We start from the raw sequence: 18853 nt of genomic DNA on the forward strand, positions 1-18853 counted from the left end.
AGAAAAGGAGGGGAAAATAAAAGAAAGAAAGAAAAAGAGTAGGAACTCTCATGTTATCAAAGGGAATATAGAAGATTGTGAATAGTTTCTGCTAGAAGGAACCATTAATAATACAAAATAGAAGATTCTCAATAAGTAGATGATCAGTACAGAAGTCCGATCAAGTTTTGAGAAGGACTGCCATAATCGGAATATATAACTACAGACTCAGACTAAGGATTAAAACAGCGTCTGAAAAGAAATGTACACCTAAAATTTCATAATCGAATACATTCGACTAATAGCCGGACTAGATTTACCAACAGGGTCACAACTACATAGTCAACTAAATAGTAAATGCACACAATATGCATAGCAGCCTTGGATAATGGGAATATCAAGGTTGCTAAAACCGTTGTGACCATCGCCAGGTAAAGGACTCCGATCAACGGAACAAGGCTCGCGAGCCAAGTAAGTTTGCTCACTGCTACAGTAACAGCTGAGAAAAAAGCCATTGACATGCCAATAAGGGCCATCAGCAGTAATGGCCCTGCTAAGTGGTAAGCCAGTTCCGCAACGTAGAAATCTCTACTGAGACCCCAAAGGAGGACTACGACAGCAAGAATGGAGCTGTACATGGCTAACATGTTGGCAATTACGAAAACTTGAAACAATCCGTGGTGCAGCATGGTCGCCGTTCCTGGATGGGGATCACTAAAAGCATTATATCCACCGGGTAAGGTTATGCCCGCAGTGAACGTGACAGAGGCTACAAGTGTGGCCACTAGCAATAAAGTATTAACTTGGTCCTTGATCCACTCGGGGTGAGATGATTTGCTCACTCCAGAAGGTCGACCTTTGCTTCGCTCTCCACCAGCAACAATCAAAAGCGCACGTCCTAGAAACTACAATTGTCAAATTAGAGAATTAGTCATCAATCCCGACGACAATAGATTCAGTCATGAGTAAACGCAGCCTGCAACCAAAATTACACTACCACTCGATTTTTCGTGGTGACGCTTCTGGATTCCACGGCCACGTCAAGGGCGGTCAACCCATTGTTGTTCCGAGCCTGCAAGTCAATTCCTTTGACCCCCGTCAAAGAGCTGATAACTTTATAATGGTTGTGCATCGATGCCAAATGGAGAGGAGTGTTTCCGTCGACATCTTTCGAATTCACCAGCTTCTCGATGATGTCGGACTCGCCCTTTTCTTGGAGTTTGTAGACCGCTCCACCGACCCCGGCCTCAGCCCCGGCCTCGGCCGCAACGTGAAGAATATTCTGACCCTTCTTGTTATTTTTATCTCTGCAAGGTCAGGCCACGTGTCCTTTAGTAACCGTCCCATTCCCGAGTAGTTGCCGGCTTCGCAAGCGATGTGAATCGGGTAGGAGCCGTTTTTGTCCGTTTGATGGGCGAGATAAGGGCATTTCTCCAGCAAGAGGTCAATTGCGTCTCCATTTTCAACCGATGCTGCGGCAGCGTGCAGTGGCGTCCCCCATTTTTCATCGCGCATGTGGGGTAACTTGGGAAGCCCAATTATAATTTCTTTCAATAAACCTGACATTATAGGTCATTGCACTTTTTAGGTTGGGTGCAATTAACTCATTAAATAATTATTTCTGTTAGCACCTGCAGAGTTATATGCTTTTTGACCAAATGCTATTATCAAGCTTTTCTGCAAATTGGACGAATATGAATTTTGAAGTAGTGCAAAAAGCAGCACAGTTTACTTACACCTATGCATTTATGGACTAGAACTACACATGCAAATATCATTACCTGTGTCCCCAATTGCGGCGACAATTAGTGACATGCCTTGTATCTGGACTGCATAAGCTTTATCTCGATCCAAAGCTTCCAAGAGAAGCCAAAGAATCTCCTGGTCCGCCTCCCTGCACTCTTTCCATCTCGAATTTTTGCACCTTTCGACTGCTAGATACAGTGGAGATTTACCATCTTTGTTCTTCCAGTATAAAATTTTCGAGTTTGTACTCGAGCGAATTAGTTTTTCTGTTGCGTTGAACCTTCCATCTCGAATGGCGACATGGAGTGGAGTATCCTCCCGGGAGTTTCTCTGGGTCACGGTGTTAGGAAAATGAAGGAGAATGAGTTCCACGACATCATCATTCCCAGAACTTGCTGCTACATGAAGCAATGAATCCCCGGAGGGGATGACTTGGTCGAAGATTAGCGACAAAGCTAGTTTCCTCAGCTCAATAACCTTTTCTAACTCATCAATGAATTTCTCGACGTCCCCATTTTTCGTGGCTTTATATAAGTCACGATCCATAATTTTGTTCAAATCATCATCTCCGAGCTCTTGTTCATAATCTGGAGCCGAGGCGGATCTCCTCTTCAGAGCTTCAAGCCTTTCGTTTGCCCTCGTTTCACCATCGACTATGCTTATAGCGTGGGCCATTTCGGATAGCGGGAGACTTTCTTGATCTCTTTCCCCCTTATGTAGTAAGAATGCAAGAGCAGAGAGCACTCGGCTTTTATAGAGGGTCAAGTTTTTACATCAGCCCAACACCCAATACGACTCACCTCGGCCCATGTCATTGATTTCAGACCCAACAGTCAATAAGTGTTCAGCCCAAGTTGTTGTGGAGTCCTAGTCAAATGGACCATGTTAATTATGGTGTCAAAAAATAATGAGACCCATGCTGTTCAAAGAATATAACTGTCAATTTTATTTCTACACTATGATTTAATTCCTTCGTTCCATCATTAATAAAACGAGTCTCCTCACTGCTGTTTTGATCAATTTAATGTCATAGACTCACCTCAAATAATGCTGAGACAACCATAAAAATTTCATCTTAAATTAGTGATCAACATTGAGAAAAAAATAATCTGACCTGGTAATTATATATAACTTGAAATAAAGGAATTTTTTTCAAATGAATACTCCTCATCCTCGATGATCTCGCACACAATGGGGCCGATGTTTCTTACATATGGTGAACTTCTCATGAATCACGTTCAATATATTGATTGGTCGATCTCAATTCTCAACAAACTTAATTTTGTCCCATCTTCCCAAAATATCGTTTTCTTCCACCAGTCTTGTTGGAGTTAGAAGCGCTGCATTACTAGTCTACCAACTTTTGCGAGTGTAATAAGTACATGACAGCCCTCATTTTGAAGGAATATTCTTAATGAATTTAAAACGGGAAAAGATCAACCAAAAAAAAAAAAAAAAAAAAGAAGAAGAATCTTGATTTAATTGAGTTCAAATTTCGCATGAGAAAATTCAGCTTTTTTATTAAACAGTTAATAAAAATTTGTATTTCCTTTATAGGAATTGCAGCCTTGATTTTCTTTTTCACTTTCATGTTTATTTTTGTTGCATTGAAGTAGATTTATCAAGAAAATGTGATTTTTCGTCGGGAGATAGTCAGAGATGTGGTAGTCAGTGTGAGGACACTGATGACCAGTAATATCTCTTTTACCATTATTATATTATTAATTGATGAATTCAAACATGAACAAAATAAAATGAAGGATTGGGTGGATTTCCTACTAACTTACACGTGATGTCCTTATTCTGACCTTTTGAGGACCATGCATGCAATCCATTCAATCATCAACCCCTATGGGAGTTAAGGGTTTATCTAGTTATAATTTTACTTATGACTTTTTCTTTTAATATTCAAGTTTTGAATAATTTGATTACATTTATGCTATTTTACACGTCTAAATTAAAATTTTTCATTGAAAGACATAATAATTTCGTGTTAAATAGAAATAAATTGAGAGAACCGTAAAGTTTGCCAAAAGAAATCCACAGTTAAAAGCAAACGTCATCTCCAAACGGTAACAAGTAACATCTATATAAACCTATTTTGATACTTAATGGAGACCAAAGATGATTGGTAGACATGAGAGTTCCATAAGATTTCTACCGATTGGCCGCTTCAATATCATGTTTTGTTTTTCCTTTTGGCCAGAGAGTGGCCACTTTCCTTCAATGATCAACTTCTCGTTGATCATTGGGCCACCTTCTGTGTTCTTCCTTTGATTTCAGCAATCGGAAAGATTCCACCTTTTTAAGCCTTCGGGTTCATCAGCGTTGCCCGGAAAGTCTGGTTTCAACTGCCAATAATAGGATTTCACACCCCCCCACCCCGCGCGCCCACAACCGTCTTCTCTTTTGCCGTCGAAGCAGAGACCTTTCCATGTATTTTAAAGTGATAATGACAAATAGACCATGAATTTTAGCTCAATGTGCAATTTAGTCCTTGAACTTTTTATTATTTAATGTGGTTCTTGAGCTTTAACACAATGTACAATATGGCCACTAAGCTTTTAATTTGTTCAATAGAATCTCTAAACATTTGATACATATTCAATACAGCCTTGACTACATTGAATATTTTAATGCAGTTCAAGGACTGTATTGAATATACATAAAAAATTCAGAGACTATATTGAATAAATTAAAAATCCAATGACCACATTACACAATGAGCTAAAGTTCAGGAACTGCATTGAACAAATTAGTTCATGAACCAAATTGTATATTGAGTAAAAATTCAAGAATAATGATTGGGTGTGGTCCCCACATCTTCTTTTTGTCCCAACCATACAAGGTCTTTTCATGCATATAAAAATATCCTCATACTATAAGAACCCTATGCCGATATGTTTTTAGATCAATTTATCCCAATTATACTTGATGTGTACAGAAGAGACATTCATGTGATGCAAGTTAATCATACTCAGGTGCCCCTTTAATTCTACTTCCATTAGAAAAAAGTGAAGCTTGTGAAAAAAATAATTTGTCTTCTCAAAGTTGACAGCAATTGGAAATACCTCATATAATTGGGACAAAAATCAACATGGGATTGCCTGATACTCAAAAGTCAAGGTGTGAAATATGTTCATTGCAATCTGATTGAAATCAACATGTTTTGCCACAAGTATTTATACGTTCATTACCCTCTGAATGAGATTGTCCACACTCGAAGCAAATAACTTCAATCAAATGTAACATGTATTTGCCTACACATAGAGAAAGATTTTCTCTATTTGTTAGTGTCTTAAAATTCAAGGTACGAAATATGTGAACTTTATCTTGGATTTTTTACTTGTTCAATAGGAAGATTCCAGCAAGCAAAACGATTGCTTGAAGTTAGGAGGAAGAATAAAGTACTATAATTAATCAGTGTTTGCATGCCAACTTTGATGCTTTACATAGACTTTTGCTGTCAATGTGAGGATACTGATGACTAGCAAAATCTCTCTTCTACTGTTATTACATAATTATAGATGAATTCAAATACGAACAAAATAAAAATGAATAATTGGATGGATTTCCTAATGACTTCATATGCGATGTCCTTGGTTAGGTCTGACATCATGAGGACCATGGATGTAATCCATCCTAAATCCAAACCGCTAAAAACAGTAGTTTTCCCATGGTTAATAAATTTCACGTTGATCATTGGGCCACTTTCTGTGTTTTTTCCTCCCCTCGTATTGTTATTTTACAAACCATAAGGGGACGAGGAGTCCCCTTGGGTGCAACTTGGTGCCTTCTAATGGAGATTTTGGCCTGACTTTCGAAAACAATATACCATTCTAAAAAGCAATTTGCTACTTTGGACTAATACTAGCAGTAATCGTGAGTAACGTAATTTTGAAGTCAAACTGAAAAATAGCAGGAACTCTCCTTCCATCAAAGGGAATCGATAGAAGATTGCGAAGAGTTTCTCTAGGAAAGGAGGACTGCAATAATCGGAATACACGACGGCGGAGCAGAATAAGGTCGCATATGCGGCATATTGCAAGATGGATCAGCCGTACAGACTTATTCCAATCAACAGTTAGGGTCAGAAAAAGAAGTCGCAAGTACTGGGAGTGACGACTGATTAGAATTAGAAGGTCAATTCTCATTCCCCTGGCCCCTCTTTGCTATTTGTTTAAATGACTACCATTAATTCTGAAATATTTAAAGGAAAAAATTACTCCAAAAGTAATTAATACTTGCATGTTAACACAAGCATGGCGATCAAAAAACTTTCTCGGGATAGTGTTGGATACATTTCAAGCAAAAATAACCATGCTTTTGCAATGAACTCCTGGAGGGGGTGACTTGGTTGATGCTAATTTCTTCAACTCAGATGCGGCGACATGGAGCGGAGTATCCTCCAAAGAGTATTTTCAAGTCACGAGATAAGGGTTATGAAAGAGAATGAGCTCCTTGACAGGTTCACTCCTAGAGCTTGCTGCTACATGAAGCATTGAATTCCCGGAGGGGGTGACTTGGTCGAAAATTAGCGACAGTGTTAATTTCCTTGACTCGGACACTTGTTTGATGCATTGATGAATTTCTCAACGTCCCCTTTTATCGTGGCTTCATATAGGTCACGATCCATAATTTTGTTCAAATCACCATCTCCAAAAGGTTGTTGGTTATCTGAATTTGGGAGACTCCTTCCCTTCAAAACTTCAAGCCTTTCACAGGGCGTCGCCCTTGTGTCCCTCCCATCAATGCTTATTGTGTGATCCATTTTGGACAGCGAGAGTCTTTCTTCAAGCAAACAAGCAAGCAGAGATACGTAGGTAAACGATGAAAAAGGGGAGGGATTAAATAAGCAAGCAGAGATCACTCCCTCTTGTAATGGTCACGTTTTCGCATCAACCCAACACCAGATGCGACTCGCCTTGGACAATGTCATTGATTTTATAAACAATCAATTAGTGATTAGCCCCTGAAGTTGCGTAGACTTCATTTAATAGTCAATTAATTAGAATACAAAAGGAAAGAGGATAGAGGTGAGCATTATTTCATAGTAGAACTTGGAACCAAAGAATCAAACTGGTGGTGATATGATTCAATTCCAAATTTTAGGGTATGCAGAATAGATTTCAAATTTCAATAAATGTTGAATATGTTCCAACAAGTGGGTTCTAGATTCCAAGTGGAATGTGAATGAAATCTAAGATTGCTCACCCCCTAATTACAAATACCTTTTTGCTACTTAAACGAAAATTGATTTGCTGAAGCCAAAGCAAAGCTATGGACTATCAACAATTGGAAATAGGTTGCGGCACACTTAAAAAGTTTAGAAAATTAGGTAACTGCATTCCTTTTTTTTTTTTTTTTTTGTGTGTCAAAATCGGATAAAACAAACGAAAAATTAGGCTTACCCAAAAATGAAAAAAAAAAAAAAAAAAAAAAGAAAAGAAAGAGGAAATTGGCCAATTTCCAAGTTGACTCTGTAAACTATAACAAAATAAATTACAGATTCCGAGTGAAACCTAGAACTATTCATCTAAAAAAGAGAGCATTTACTCCCATAAAGATCCTGTCATCACATCAAGTCAACACCAGGTGTGACTCACCCTGGCGTCATTTATTTTAGATTCAATTGTCCATTAGCAATTAGCCCAAAAAGTTAATTATGTAGAATTACTCAATGTTGGTTACGTATCAAAAAATAGCGAGAAAGTTCATTTCTACGATTGGCTCCACAATTTCTGAGATTAGTCAATGACTCTTTGAGTTGATCAATGTTGGAATAAGTAAAACCAATCAGTATAATGATAAAATTGGGAAAAATTAGAGGATTGCTGTTTCTAATCAATATTACTCATCCTCAATGATCTTGCACTTCATCTGATTTGTTAGATAAATTTATTGGTCTGTCTCAATTCTTAACTAACTTAGTTTTCTCTTTTTCTTCTGATGGTTTGTCCCCTCTTTCCCAAAATATTGATCCTTTTTCAACTCTCAACTGACATAGTTTTGTCTTTTTCTTCATTTGTTTTTTTTGGATCAAAGTCTTTTTCCGGATGAGGTGAGCCATGCTCAAGCCTAATCGGATCTGATCTCTGCATTTCCTTTTCTATGGCGAGACCTCACATCCTATATTCTCTCTAATTTTGCATTCAGTGTCAGAGTACAAGTGCTGAACTTTGATTGAGCAAGGCCTCTGCATTAAGTTTAGCTTGTTGCCTAGGGCCTTTCATGGATAGAAGAAATATATCTTTGAAATTAAGTTGGCCTAGATTGAGACTAATCGGATCTGGTCCCAGGCACCTCTTCTTTGTACAAGTTCTTTCCAAGAATCAAATATCATCCTACAATAGGAGCCTTCTGTTGCAATGTTTTATATAAATTTTCCCAATTTTACCAGCTATGTACAAGAGAGATATTCATGTGATGCAAGTTAATTATACTCAAGGCCCTATTAATTCTACATCTAATAGAATAAATAAGGCTTGGAGAATAAGTATAAAAAAACTTTTTTAATCTTATCCAATTTATATTTTTTTTCCTTCTATGTATCATTATTGCTTATTGTACAAATACTTGATGACCTGGTGGATAGCTGTTTTTGAGTATGATTAACTTGCATCATATAAATAAGGCTAGTACAAAACTGGAGGATTGCTGTTTCTAATCAATATCACTCGTTCTCAATGATCTCGCACTTCATCTGATTTGTTAGATAAATTTATTGGTCAGTCTCAATTCTTAACTAACTTAGTTTTGTCTTTTTCTTCTGACGGTTTGTCCCCTCTTTCCCAAAATATTGATCCTTTCTCAACTCTCAACTAACATAGTTTTGTCTTTTTCTTCATTTTTTTTTTTGGATCAAAGTCTTTTTCCGGATGAGTTGAGCCGTGCTCAAGCCTAATCGGATATGATCTTTGCATTTACTTTTTTATGGCGAGACCCAACATCCGGTATTCTCTCAAATCTTGCATTCAATGTCAGAGTACAGGTGCTGAACTTTGATTGAGCAAGACCTCTGCGTTAAGTTTAGCTTGTTGCCTAGGGCCTTTCATGGATAGAAGAAATATATCTTCGAAATTAAGTTCGCCTAGATTGAGACTAATCGGATCTGGTCCCAGGAATCTCCTCTTTTTATGAGGTATTTCCAAGAATCAAATATCGTCCCAAAATAGGAGCATTTTGTCGCAATGTTTTATATAAATTTTTCCAATTTTACCAGCTATGTACTAGAGAGATATTCATATGATGCAAGTTAATCATACTTAGGCCCCTATAAATTCTACTTCTAGTAGAATAAATAAGGCTTGGAGAATAAGGATAAAAAAACTTTTCTAATCTTATCCAATTTATATTTTTTTCCCTCTATGTATCATTATTGCTTATTGTACAAATACTTGATGACCCAGTGGATTGCTGTTTCTAATCAATATCACTCGTTCTCAATGATCTCGCACTTCATCTGATTTGTTAGATAAATTTATTGGTCAATTTCAATTCTTAACTAACTTAATTTTGTCTTTTTCTTCTGACGGTTTGTCCCCTCTTTCCCAAAATATTGTTCCTTTCTCAACCCTCAACTAACATAGTTTTGTCTTTTTCTTCATTTTTTTTTTGGATCAAAGTCTTTTTCCGGATGAGTTGAGCCGTGCTCAAGCCTAATCGGACCTGATCTCTACATTTCCTTTTTTTATGGCGAGACCCCACATCCTATATTCTCTCTAATCTTGCATTCAATGTCAGAGACCAGGTGCTGAACTTTGATTGAGCAAGGCCTCTGCGTTAAGTTTAGCTTGTTGCCTAGGGCCTTTCATGGATAGAAGAAATATATCTTTGAAATTAAGTTGACCTAGATTTAGACTAATTGGATCTGGTCCTAGGAACCTCCTCTTTTTACGAGGTCTTTCCAAGAATCAAATGTCATCCCACAGTAGGAGCCTTTTGTCGCAATGTTTTATATAAAAGTTCCCAATTTTACTGGTTGTGTACGAGAGAGATATTCATATGATGCAAGTTAATCATACTCAGGCCCCTATAAATTCTACTTCTAGTAGAATAAATAAGGCTTAGAGAATAAGGATAAATTTTGTTTTAATCTTATCCAATTTATATATATTTTTTCCCGTCTACGTATCATTATTGCTTATTGTACAAATACTTGATGACCTGGTGGATTGCGGCATCTGAGTATGATTAACTTGCATCATAGAAATAAGGCTTGTACAAAACTGGAGGATTGCTGTTTCAAATCAATTTCACTCTTCCTCAATGATCTCGCACTTCATCTGATTTAATAGATAAATTTATTGATCAGTCTCAATTCTCATCTAACTTAGTTTTGTCTTTTTCTTTAGACGGTTTCTCCCATCTTCCCAAAAATATTGATCATTTCTCAACTTTTAACTAACACAGTTTTGTCTTTTTCTTCATTTTTTTTTTGGATCAAAGTCTTTTTCCAAATGACGTGAGCTGTGCTCAAGCCTAATTGGATCTGATCTCTGCATTTCCTCTTTTATGGCAAGACCCCACGTCCTATATGGTCTCTAATCTAGCATTCAATGTCATAGTACAGGTGCTGAACTTTCTCTAATCTAGCATTCAATGTCATAGTACAAGTGCTGAACTTTGATTGACCAAGGCCTCTGCGTTAAGTTTAGCTTGTTGCCTAGGGCCGTTCAGGGATATAAGAAATATATCTTCGAAATTAAGTTGGCCAAGATTGATACTAATCAGATCTGGTCCCAGGAACCTCCTCTTTTTACGAGGTCTTTCCAAGAATCAAATATTGTCCCATAATAGGAGCCTTTTGTCGCAATGTTTTATATAAATTTTCACAATTTTACCAACTATGTACAAGAGAGATATTCATATGATGCAAGTTAATCATACTCGGGCCCCTATTAATTCTACTTCTAGTAGAATAAATAAGGCATGGAGAATACGGATAAAAAAACTTTTTTAATCTCATCCAATTTATATTTTTTTTCCTTCCATCTATCATTATTGCTAATTGTACAAATACTTGATGAACTGGTGGAGTGCTGTTTCTGAGTATGATTAACTTGCATCATAGAAATAAGGCTTGTACAAAATTGGAGGATTGATGTTTCTAATCAATTACACTTGTCCTCAATGATCTTGCACTTCATCTGATTTGTTGGATACATTTATTGGTCAGTCTCAATTATTAACTAACTTAGTTTTGTCTTTTTCTTCTCATGGTTTGTCCCCTCTTTCCCAAAATATTGATCCTTTCTCAACTCTCAACTAACATAGTTTTTGTCTTTTTCTTCATTTTTTTTTGTTTTTGGATCAAAGTCTTTTTCCGGATGGGGTGAGCCGTGCTCAAGCCTAATCGGATCTGATCTTTGCATTTCCTTTTTCATGGCGAGACACCACATCCTATATTCTCTCTAATCTTGCATTCAATGTTAGAGTACAGGTGTTGAACCTTGATTGAGCAAGACCTCTGTGTTAAGTTTAGCTTGTTGCCTAGGGCCTTTCATGGATAGAAGAAATAAATCTTCGAAATTAAGTTGGCATAGATTGACACTAATTGGATCTAGTCCCAGGCACCTCCTCTTTTTACGAGGTCTTTCCAAGAATCAAATATCATCCCACAATAGGAGCCTTTTGTTGCAATGTTTTATATAAATTTTCCCAATTTTACCAGCTGTGTACAAGAGAGATATTCATATGATGCAGGTTAATCATACTCAGGCCCTATTAATTCTACTTCAATTAGAATAAATAAGCCTTGGAGAGTAAGGATAAAAAAGCTTTTCTAATCTTATCCAATTTATATTTTTTTCCCTCTATGTATTGTTATTGCTTATTGTACAAATACTTGATGACCTGGTGGATTGTCTTGCTTTAAGTACTATTAACTTGCATCATAGAAATAAGGTTTGTACAAAACTAGAGGAATGTTATTTCTAATCAACATCATTCGTCCTCAAGGAGCTCGCACTTCATCTCATTTGTTCGGTAAATTTATTGGTCAGTCTCAATTCTTAACTAACTTAGTTTAGTCTTTTTCTTCTCACGGTTTCTCCCCTCTTTCCCAAAATATTGATCCTTTCTCGACTCTCAACTAACATAATTTTCTCTTTTTCTTCATTTTTTTTTTGGGATCAAAGTCTTTTTTCGGATGAGGTGAGCCGTGTTCAAGCCTAATCGGATCTGATCTCTGCATTTCCTTTTTAATGGCGAGACCCCACATCCTATATTCTCTCTAATCTTGCATTCAATGTCAAAGTATAGGTGCTCAACTTTCATTGAGCAAGGCCTCTACGTTAAATTTAGGTTGATACCTAGGGCCTTTCATGGATAGAAGAATTATATCTTCGAAATTAAGTTGGCATAGATTGAGACTAATTGGATCTGTTCCAGGCACCTTCTTTTTTTACGAGGTCTTTCCAAGAATCAAATATTGTCCGACAATAGGAGCCTTTTGTCGCAATGTCTTATATAAATTTTCCCAATTTACCAGCTGTGTACAAGAGAGATATTCATATGATGCAAGTTAATCATACTTAAGGCCCTATTAATTCTACTTCTATGAGAATAAATAAGCCTTGGAGAGTAAGGATAAAAGAACTTTTTTAATCTTATCCAATTTATATTCTTTTTTGCCTCTATGTATTATTATTGCTTATTGTACAAATACTGTATGACTTGGTGGATTGCTGTTTCTGAGTACGATTAACTTGCATCATGTAAATAAGGTTTGTACAAAACTAGAGGATTGTTATTTCTAATCAACATCATTCGTCCTCAATGATCTCGCACTTGATCTGATTTGTTGGATAAATTTATTGGTCAGTCTCAATTCTTAACTAACTTAGTTTTGTCTTTTTCTTCTAACGGTTTCTCCCCTCTTTCCCAAAATATTGATCCTTTCTCGACTCTCAACTAACATAGTTTTCTCTTTTTCTTCATTTTTTTTTTTGGGATCAAAGTCTTTTTCCGGATGAGGTGAGCCGTGTTCAAGCCTAAGCGGATCTGGTCTCTGCATTTCCTTTTTTATGGTGAGACCCCACATCCTATATTCTCTCTAATCTTGCATTCAATGTCAGAGTATAGGTGCTCAACTTTGATTTAGCAAGGCCTCTACGTTAAATTTAGGTTGCTACCTAGGGCCTTTCATGGATAGAAGAATTATATCTTCGAAATTAAGTTGGAATAGATTGAGACTAATCGGATCTGGTCCTAGGCACCTCCTCTTTTTACGAGGTCTTTCCAAGAATCAAATCTCATCCGACAATAGGAGCCTTTTGTCGCAATGTGTTATACAAATTTTAACAATTTTACCAGTGTACAAGATAAATATTCATATACTGCAACTTAATTATACTCAGGCCCCTATTAATTCTACTTCTAGTAGAATAAATAAGGCTTGGAGAATAACGATAAATTTTTTTTTTAATCTTATCCAATTAATATTTTTTTTCCTTCTATGTATCATTATTGCTTATTGTACAAATGCTTGATGACATGGTGGATTGCTATTTCTAAGTATGATTCACTTGCATCATAGAAATCAGGCTTGTACAAAACTGAAGGATTGCTGTTTCTAATCAATATCACTAGTTCTAATCAATATCACTAGTCCTCATTGATCCCGCACTTGATATGATTTGTTGGATAAATTTATTGGTCAGTCTCAATTCTTAACTAACTTAGTTTTCTCTTTTTCTTCTGACGGTTTCTCCCCTCTTTCCCAAAATATTGATCCTTTCTCGACTCTCGGCTAACATAGTTTTCTCTTTTTCTTCATTTTTTTTTTTGGGATCAAAGTCTTTTTCCGGATGAGGTGAGCTGTGTTCAAGCCTAATCGGATTTGATCTCTGCATTTCCTTTTTTATGGCGAGACCCCACATCCTATATTCTCTCTAATCTTGCATTCAATGTCAGAGTACAGGTGCTCAATTTTGATTGAGCAAGGCCTCTATGTTAAATTTAGGTTGCTACCTAGGGCCTTTCATGGATAGAAGAATTATATCTTTGAAATTAAGTTGGCATAGATTGAGACTAATCAGATCAGGTCCCAGGCACCTCCTCTTTTTACGAGGTCTTTCCAAGAATCAAATATCGTCCGACAATAGGAGCCTTTTGTCGCAATGTGTTATATAAATTTTCACAATTTTACCAGCTGTGTACAAGAGAGATATTCATATGGTGTAACTTCATTATACTCAGGCCCCTATTAATTCTACTTCTAGTAGAATAAAAAAGGCTTGGAGAATAAGGATTAAAAACTTCTTTAGTCTTATCCAATTTGTTTTTTCCTTCTATATATCATTATTGCTTATTGTACAAATGCTTGATGACCTGGTGGATTGCTATTTCTGAGTACGATTAACTTGCACCATAGAAATAAGGCTTGTACAAAACTGGAGGATTGCTATTTCTAATCAATATCACTAGTCCTCATTGATCCCGCACTTGATATGATTTGTCGGATAAATTTATTGGTGAGTCTCAATTCTTAACTAACTTAGTTTTGTCTTTTTCTTCTCACGGTTTCTCCCCTCTTTCCCAAAATATTGATCCTTTCTCGACTCTCAACTAACATAGTTTTCTCTTTTTCTTCATTTTTTTTTTTTTGGGATCAAAGTCTTTTTCCGGATGACGTGAGCCGTGTTCAAGCCTAAGCGGATCTGATCTTTGCATTTCCTTTTTTATGGCGAGACCCCACATCCTATATTCTCTCTAATCTTGCATTCAATGTCAGAGTACAGGTGCTCAACTTTGATTTAGCAAGGCCTCTACGTTAAATTTAGGTTGCTACGTAGGGCCCTTCATGGATAGAAGAATTATATCTTCGAAATTAAGTTGGCATAGATTGAGACTAATCGGATCTGGTCCCAGGCACCTCCTCTTTTTACGAGGACTTTCCAAGAATCAAATATCGTCCGACAATAGGAGCCTTTTGTCGCAATGTGTTATATAAATTTTAATAATTTTACCAGCTGTGTACAAGAGAGATATTCATACGATGTAACTTAATTATACTCAGGCCCCTATTAATTCTACTTCTAGTAGAATAAATAAGGCTTGGAGAATAAGGATTAAAAAACTTCTTTAGTCTTATCCAATTTGTTTTTTCCTATATGTATCATTATTGCTTATTGTACAAATGCTTGATGACCTGGTGGATTGCTATTTCTGAGTACGATTAACTTGCATCATAGAAATAAGGCTTGTACAAAACTGGAGGATTGCTGTTTCTAATCAATATCACTAGTCCTCATTGATCCCGCACTTGATATGATTTGTTGGATAAATTTATTGGTGAGTCTCAATTCTTAACTAACTTAGTTTTGTCTTTTTCTTCTCACGGTTTCTCCCCTCTTTCCCAAAATATTGATCCTTTCTTGACTCTCAACTAACATAGTTTTCTCTTTTTCTTCATTTTGTTTTGGGATCAAAGTCTTTTTCCGGATGAGGTGAGCCGTGTTCAAGCCTAAGCGGATCTGATCTCTGCATTTCATTTTTTATGGCGAGACCCCACATCCTATATTCTCTCTAATCTTGCATTCAATGTCATAGCACAGGTGCTCAACTTTGATTTAGCAAGGCCTCTACGTTAAATTTAGGTTGCTACCTAGGGCCTTTCATGGATAGAAGAATTATATCTTCGAAATTAAGTTGGCATAGATTGAGACTAATCGGATCTGGTCCCAGGCACCTCCTCTTTTTACGAGGTCTTTCCAAGAATCAAATATCGGCCCACAATAGGAGCCTTTTGTCGCAATGTGTTATATAATTTTTGACAATTTTACCAGCTGTGTACAAGATAGTATTCATATGCTGCAAGTTAATTATACTCAGGCCCCTATTAATTCTACTTCTAGTAGAATAAATAAGGCTTGGAGAATAAGAATAAAAAAAAAAACTTTTTTAATCTTATCCATTTTATATTTTTTTTCCTTCTATGTATCATTATTGCTTATTTTACAAATGCTTGATGACCTGGTGGATTGCTATTTCTTAGTATGATTAACTTGCATCATAGAAATAAGGCTTGTACAAAACTGGAGGATTGCTGTTTCTAATCAATATCACTCGTCCTCAATGATCTCGTACTTGATCTGATTTGTTGGATAAATTTATTGGTCAGTCTCAATTCTTAACTAACTTTGTTTTGTCTTTTTCTTCTGACGGTTTCTCCCCTCTTTCCCAAAATATTGATCCTTTCTCGACTCTCAACTAACATAGTTTTCTCTTTTTCTTCATTTTTTTTTTGGGATCAAAGTCTTTTTTCTGGATGAGGTGAGCCGTGTTCAAGCCTAATAAGATATGATCTCTGCATTTCTTTTTTTACGGCGAGACCCCACATCCTATATTCTCTCTAATCTTGCATTCAATGTTAAAGTACAGGTGCTCAACTTTGATTGAGCGAGGCCTCTACGTTAAATTTAGGTTGCTACCTAGGGCCTTTTTTGGATAGAAGAATTATATCTTCGAAATTAAGTTGGCATAGATTGAGACTAATTGGATCTGGTCCCAGGCACCTCCTTTTTTTACGAGGACTTTCCAAGAATCAAATATTGTCCGACAATAGGAGCCTTTTGTCGCAATGTTTTATATAAATTTTCCCAATTTAACCAGCTGTGTACAAGAGAGATATTCATATGATGCAAGTTAATCATACTCAGGGCCCTATTAATTCTACTTCTATTAGAATAAATAAGCCTTGGAGAGTAAGGATAAAAAAGCTTTTTTAATGTTATCCAATTTATATTTTTTTTTTGCCTCTTTATATTATTATTACTTATTGTACAAATGCTTGATGACCTGGTGGATTGTTGTTTCTGAGTACGATTAACTTGCATTATGTAAATAAGATTTGTACAAAACTAGAGGATTGTTATTTCTAATCAACATCATTCGTCCTCAATGATCTCGCACTTGATCTGATTTGTTGGATAAATTTATTGGTCAGTCTCAATTCTTAACTAACTTAGTTTTCTTTTTCTTCCGACGGTTTCTCCCATCTTTCCCAAAATATTGATCCTTTCTCGACTCTCGGCTAATATAGTTTTCTCTTTTCTTCATTTTTTTTTTTTTTTGGGATCAAAGTCTTTTCCGGATGAGGTGAGCTGTGTTCAAGCCTAATCGGATTTGATCTCTGCATTTCCTTTTTTATGGCGAGACCCCACATCCTATATTCTCTCTAATCTTGCATTCAATGTTAGAGTACAGGTGCTCAATTTTGATTGAGCAAGGCCTCTACGTTAAATTTAGGTTGCTACCTAGGGCCTTTCATGGATAGAAGAATTATAGCTTTGAAATTAAGTTGGCATAGATTGAGACTAATCAGATCTGGTCCCAGGCACCTCCTCTTTTTACGAGGTCTTTCCAAGAATCAAATATCGTCCGACAATAGAAGCCTTTTGTCGCAATGTGTTATATAAATTTTCACAATTTTTCTAGCTGTGTACAAGAGAGATATTCATATGATGTAACTTAATTATACTCAGGCCCCTATTAATTCTACTTCTAGTAGAATAAATAAGGCTTGGAGAATAAGGATTAAAAAACTTCTTTAGTCTTATCCAATTTGTTTTTTTCCTTCTATGTATCATTATTGCTTATTGTACAAATGCTTGATGACCTGGTGGATTGCTATTTCTGAGTACGATTAACTTGCATCATAGAAATAAGGCTTGTACAAAACTGGAGGATTGCTGTTTCTAATCAATATCACTAGTCCTCATTGAACCCGCACTTGATATGATTTGTTGGATAAATTTATTGGTCAGTCTCAATTCTTAACTAACTTAGTTTTGTCTTTTTCTTCTCACGGTTTCTCCCCTCTTTCCCAAAATATTGATCCTTTCTCGACTCTCAACTAACATAGTTTGTCTTTTTCTTCATTTTTTTTTTTTTGGGATCAAAGTCTTTTTCCGGATGAGGTGAGCCGTGTTCAAGCCTAAGCGGATCTGATCTTTGCATTTCCTTTTTATGGCGAGACCCCACATCCTATATTCTCTCTAATCTTGCATTCAATGTCGAGTACAGGTGCTCAACTTTGATTTAGCAAGGCCTCTACGTTAAATTTAGGTTGCTACCTAGGGCCTTTCATGGATAGAAGAATTATATCTTCGAAATTAAGTTGGCATAGATTGAGACTAATCGGATCTGGTCCCGGCACCTCCTCTTTTTTACGAGGTCTTTCCAAGAATCAAATATCGTCCCACAATAGGAGCCTTTTGTCGCAATGTGTTATATAATTTTTGACAATTTTACCAGCTGTGTACAAGATAGTATTCATATGCTGCAAGTTAATTATACTCAGGCCCCTATTAATTCTACTTCTAGTAGAATAAATAAGGCTTGGGGAATAAGGATTAAAAAACTTCTTTAGTCTTATCCAATTTGTTTTTTCCTTCTATGTGTCATTATTGCTTATTGTACAAATGCTTGATGACCTGGTGGATTGCTATTTCTGAGTACGATTAACTTGCATCATAGAAATAAGGCTTGTACAAAACTGGAGGATTGCTGTTTCTAATCAATATCACTCGTCCTCAATGATCTCGCAGTTGATCTGATTTGTTGGATAAATTTATTGGTCAGTCTCAATTCTTAACTGACTTAGTTTTGTCTTTTTCTTCTGACGGTTTCTCCCCTCTTTCCTAAAGTATTGATCCTTTCTCGACTCTAAACTAATATAGTTTTGTCTTTTTCTTCATTTTTTTTTTGGATCAAAGTCTTTTTCCGGATGAGGTGAGCCGTGTTCAAGCCTAATCGGATCTGATCTCTGCATTTCCTTTTTTATGGCGAGGCCCCACATCCTATATTCTCTCTAATCTTGCATTCAATGTCAAAGTACAGGTGCTCAACTTTGATTGAGCAAGGCCTCTACATTACATTTAGGTTGCTACCTAGGGCCTTTCATGGATAGAAGAATTATATCTTCGAAATTAAGTTGGAATAGATTGAGACTAATCGGATCTGGTCCTAGGCACCTTCTCTTTTTACGAGGTCTTTCCAAGAATCAAATCTCATCCGACAATAGGAGCCTTTTGTCGCAATGTGTTATATAAATTTTCACAATTTTACCAGCTTTGTACAAGATAAATATTGATATGCTGCAACTTAATTATACTCGGGCCCT

General features: G+C 36.4%; 1 protein-coding gene across 1 annotated transcript; it reads right to left on the bottom strand.

Annotated features, from left to right (window-relative positions):
- Positions 1–257: 257 nt before the first annotated feature.
- Positions 258–2400, bottom strand: LOC104447508 (protein ACCELERATED CELL DEATH 6). Its single transcript, XM_039305072.1, has 4 exons — positions 1761–2400; positions 1319–1538; positions 977–1286; positions 258–884 (listed from the first exon to the last, which is right to left on the bottom strand). The coding sequence occupies exons 1-4, from the start codon at positions 2398–2400 to the stop codon at positions 258–260; spliced, it is 1797 nt and encodes a 598-aa protein (XP_039161006.1).
- Between the last annotated feature and the right edge of the window lie 16453 nt (positions 2401–18853).

The sequence above is a fragment of the Eucalyptus grandis genome, chromosome 11 (genome assembly GCF_016545825.1).
Source record: "Eucalyptus grandis isolate ANBG69807.140 chromosome 11, ASM1654582v1, whole genome shotgun sequence".
Taxonomy (NCBI): domain Eukaryota; kingdom Viridiplantae; phylum Streptophyta; class Magnoliopsida; order Myrtales; family Myrtaceae; genus Eucalyptus; species Eucalyptus grandis.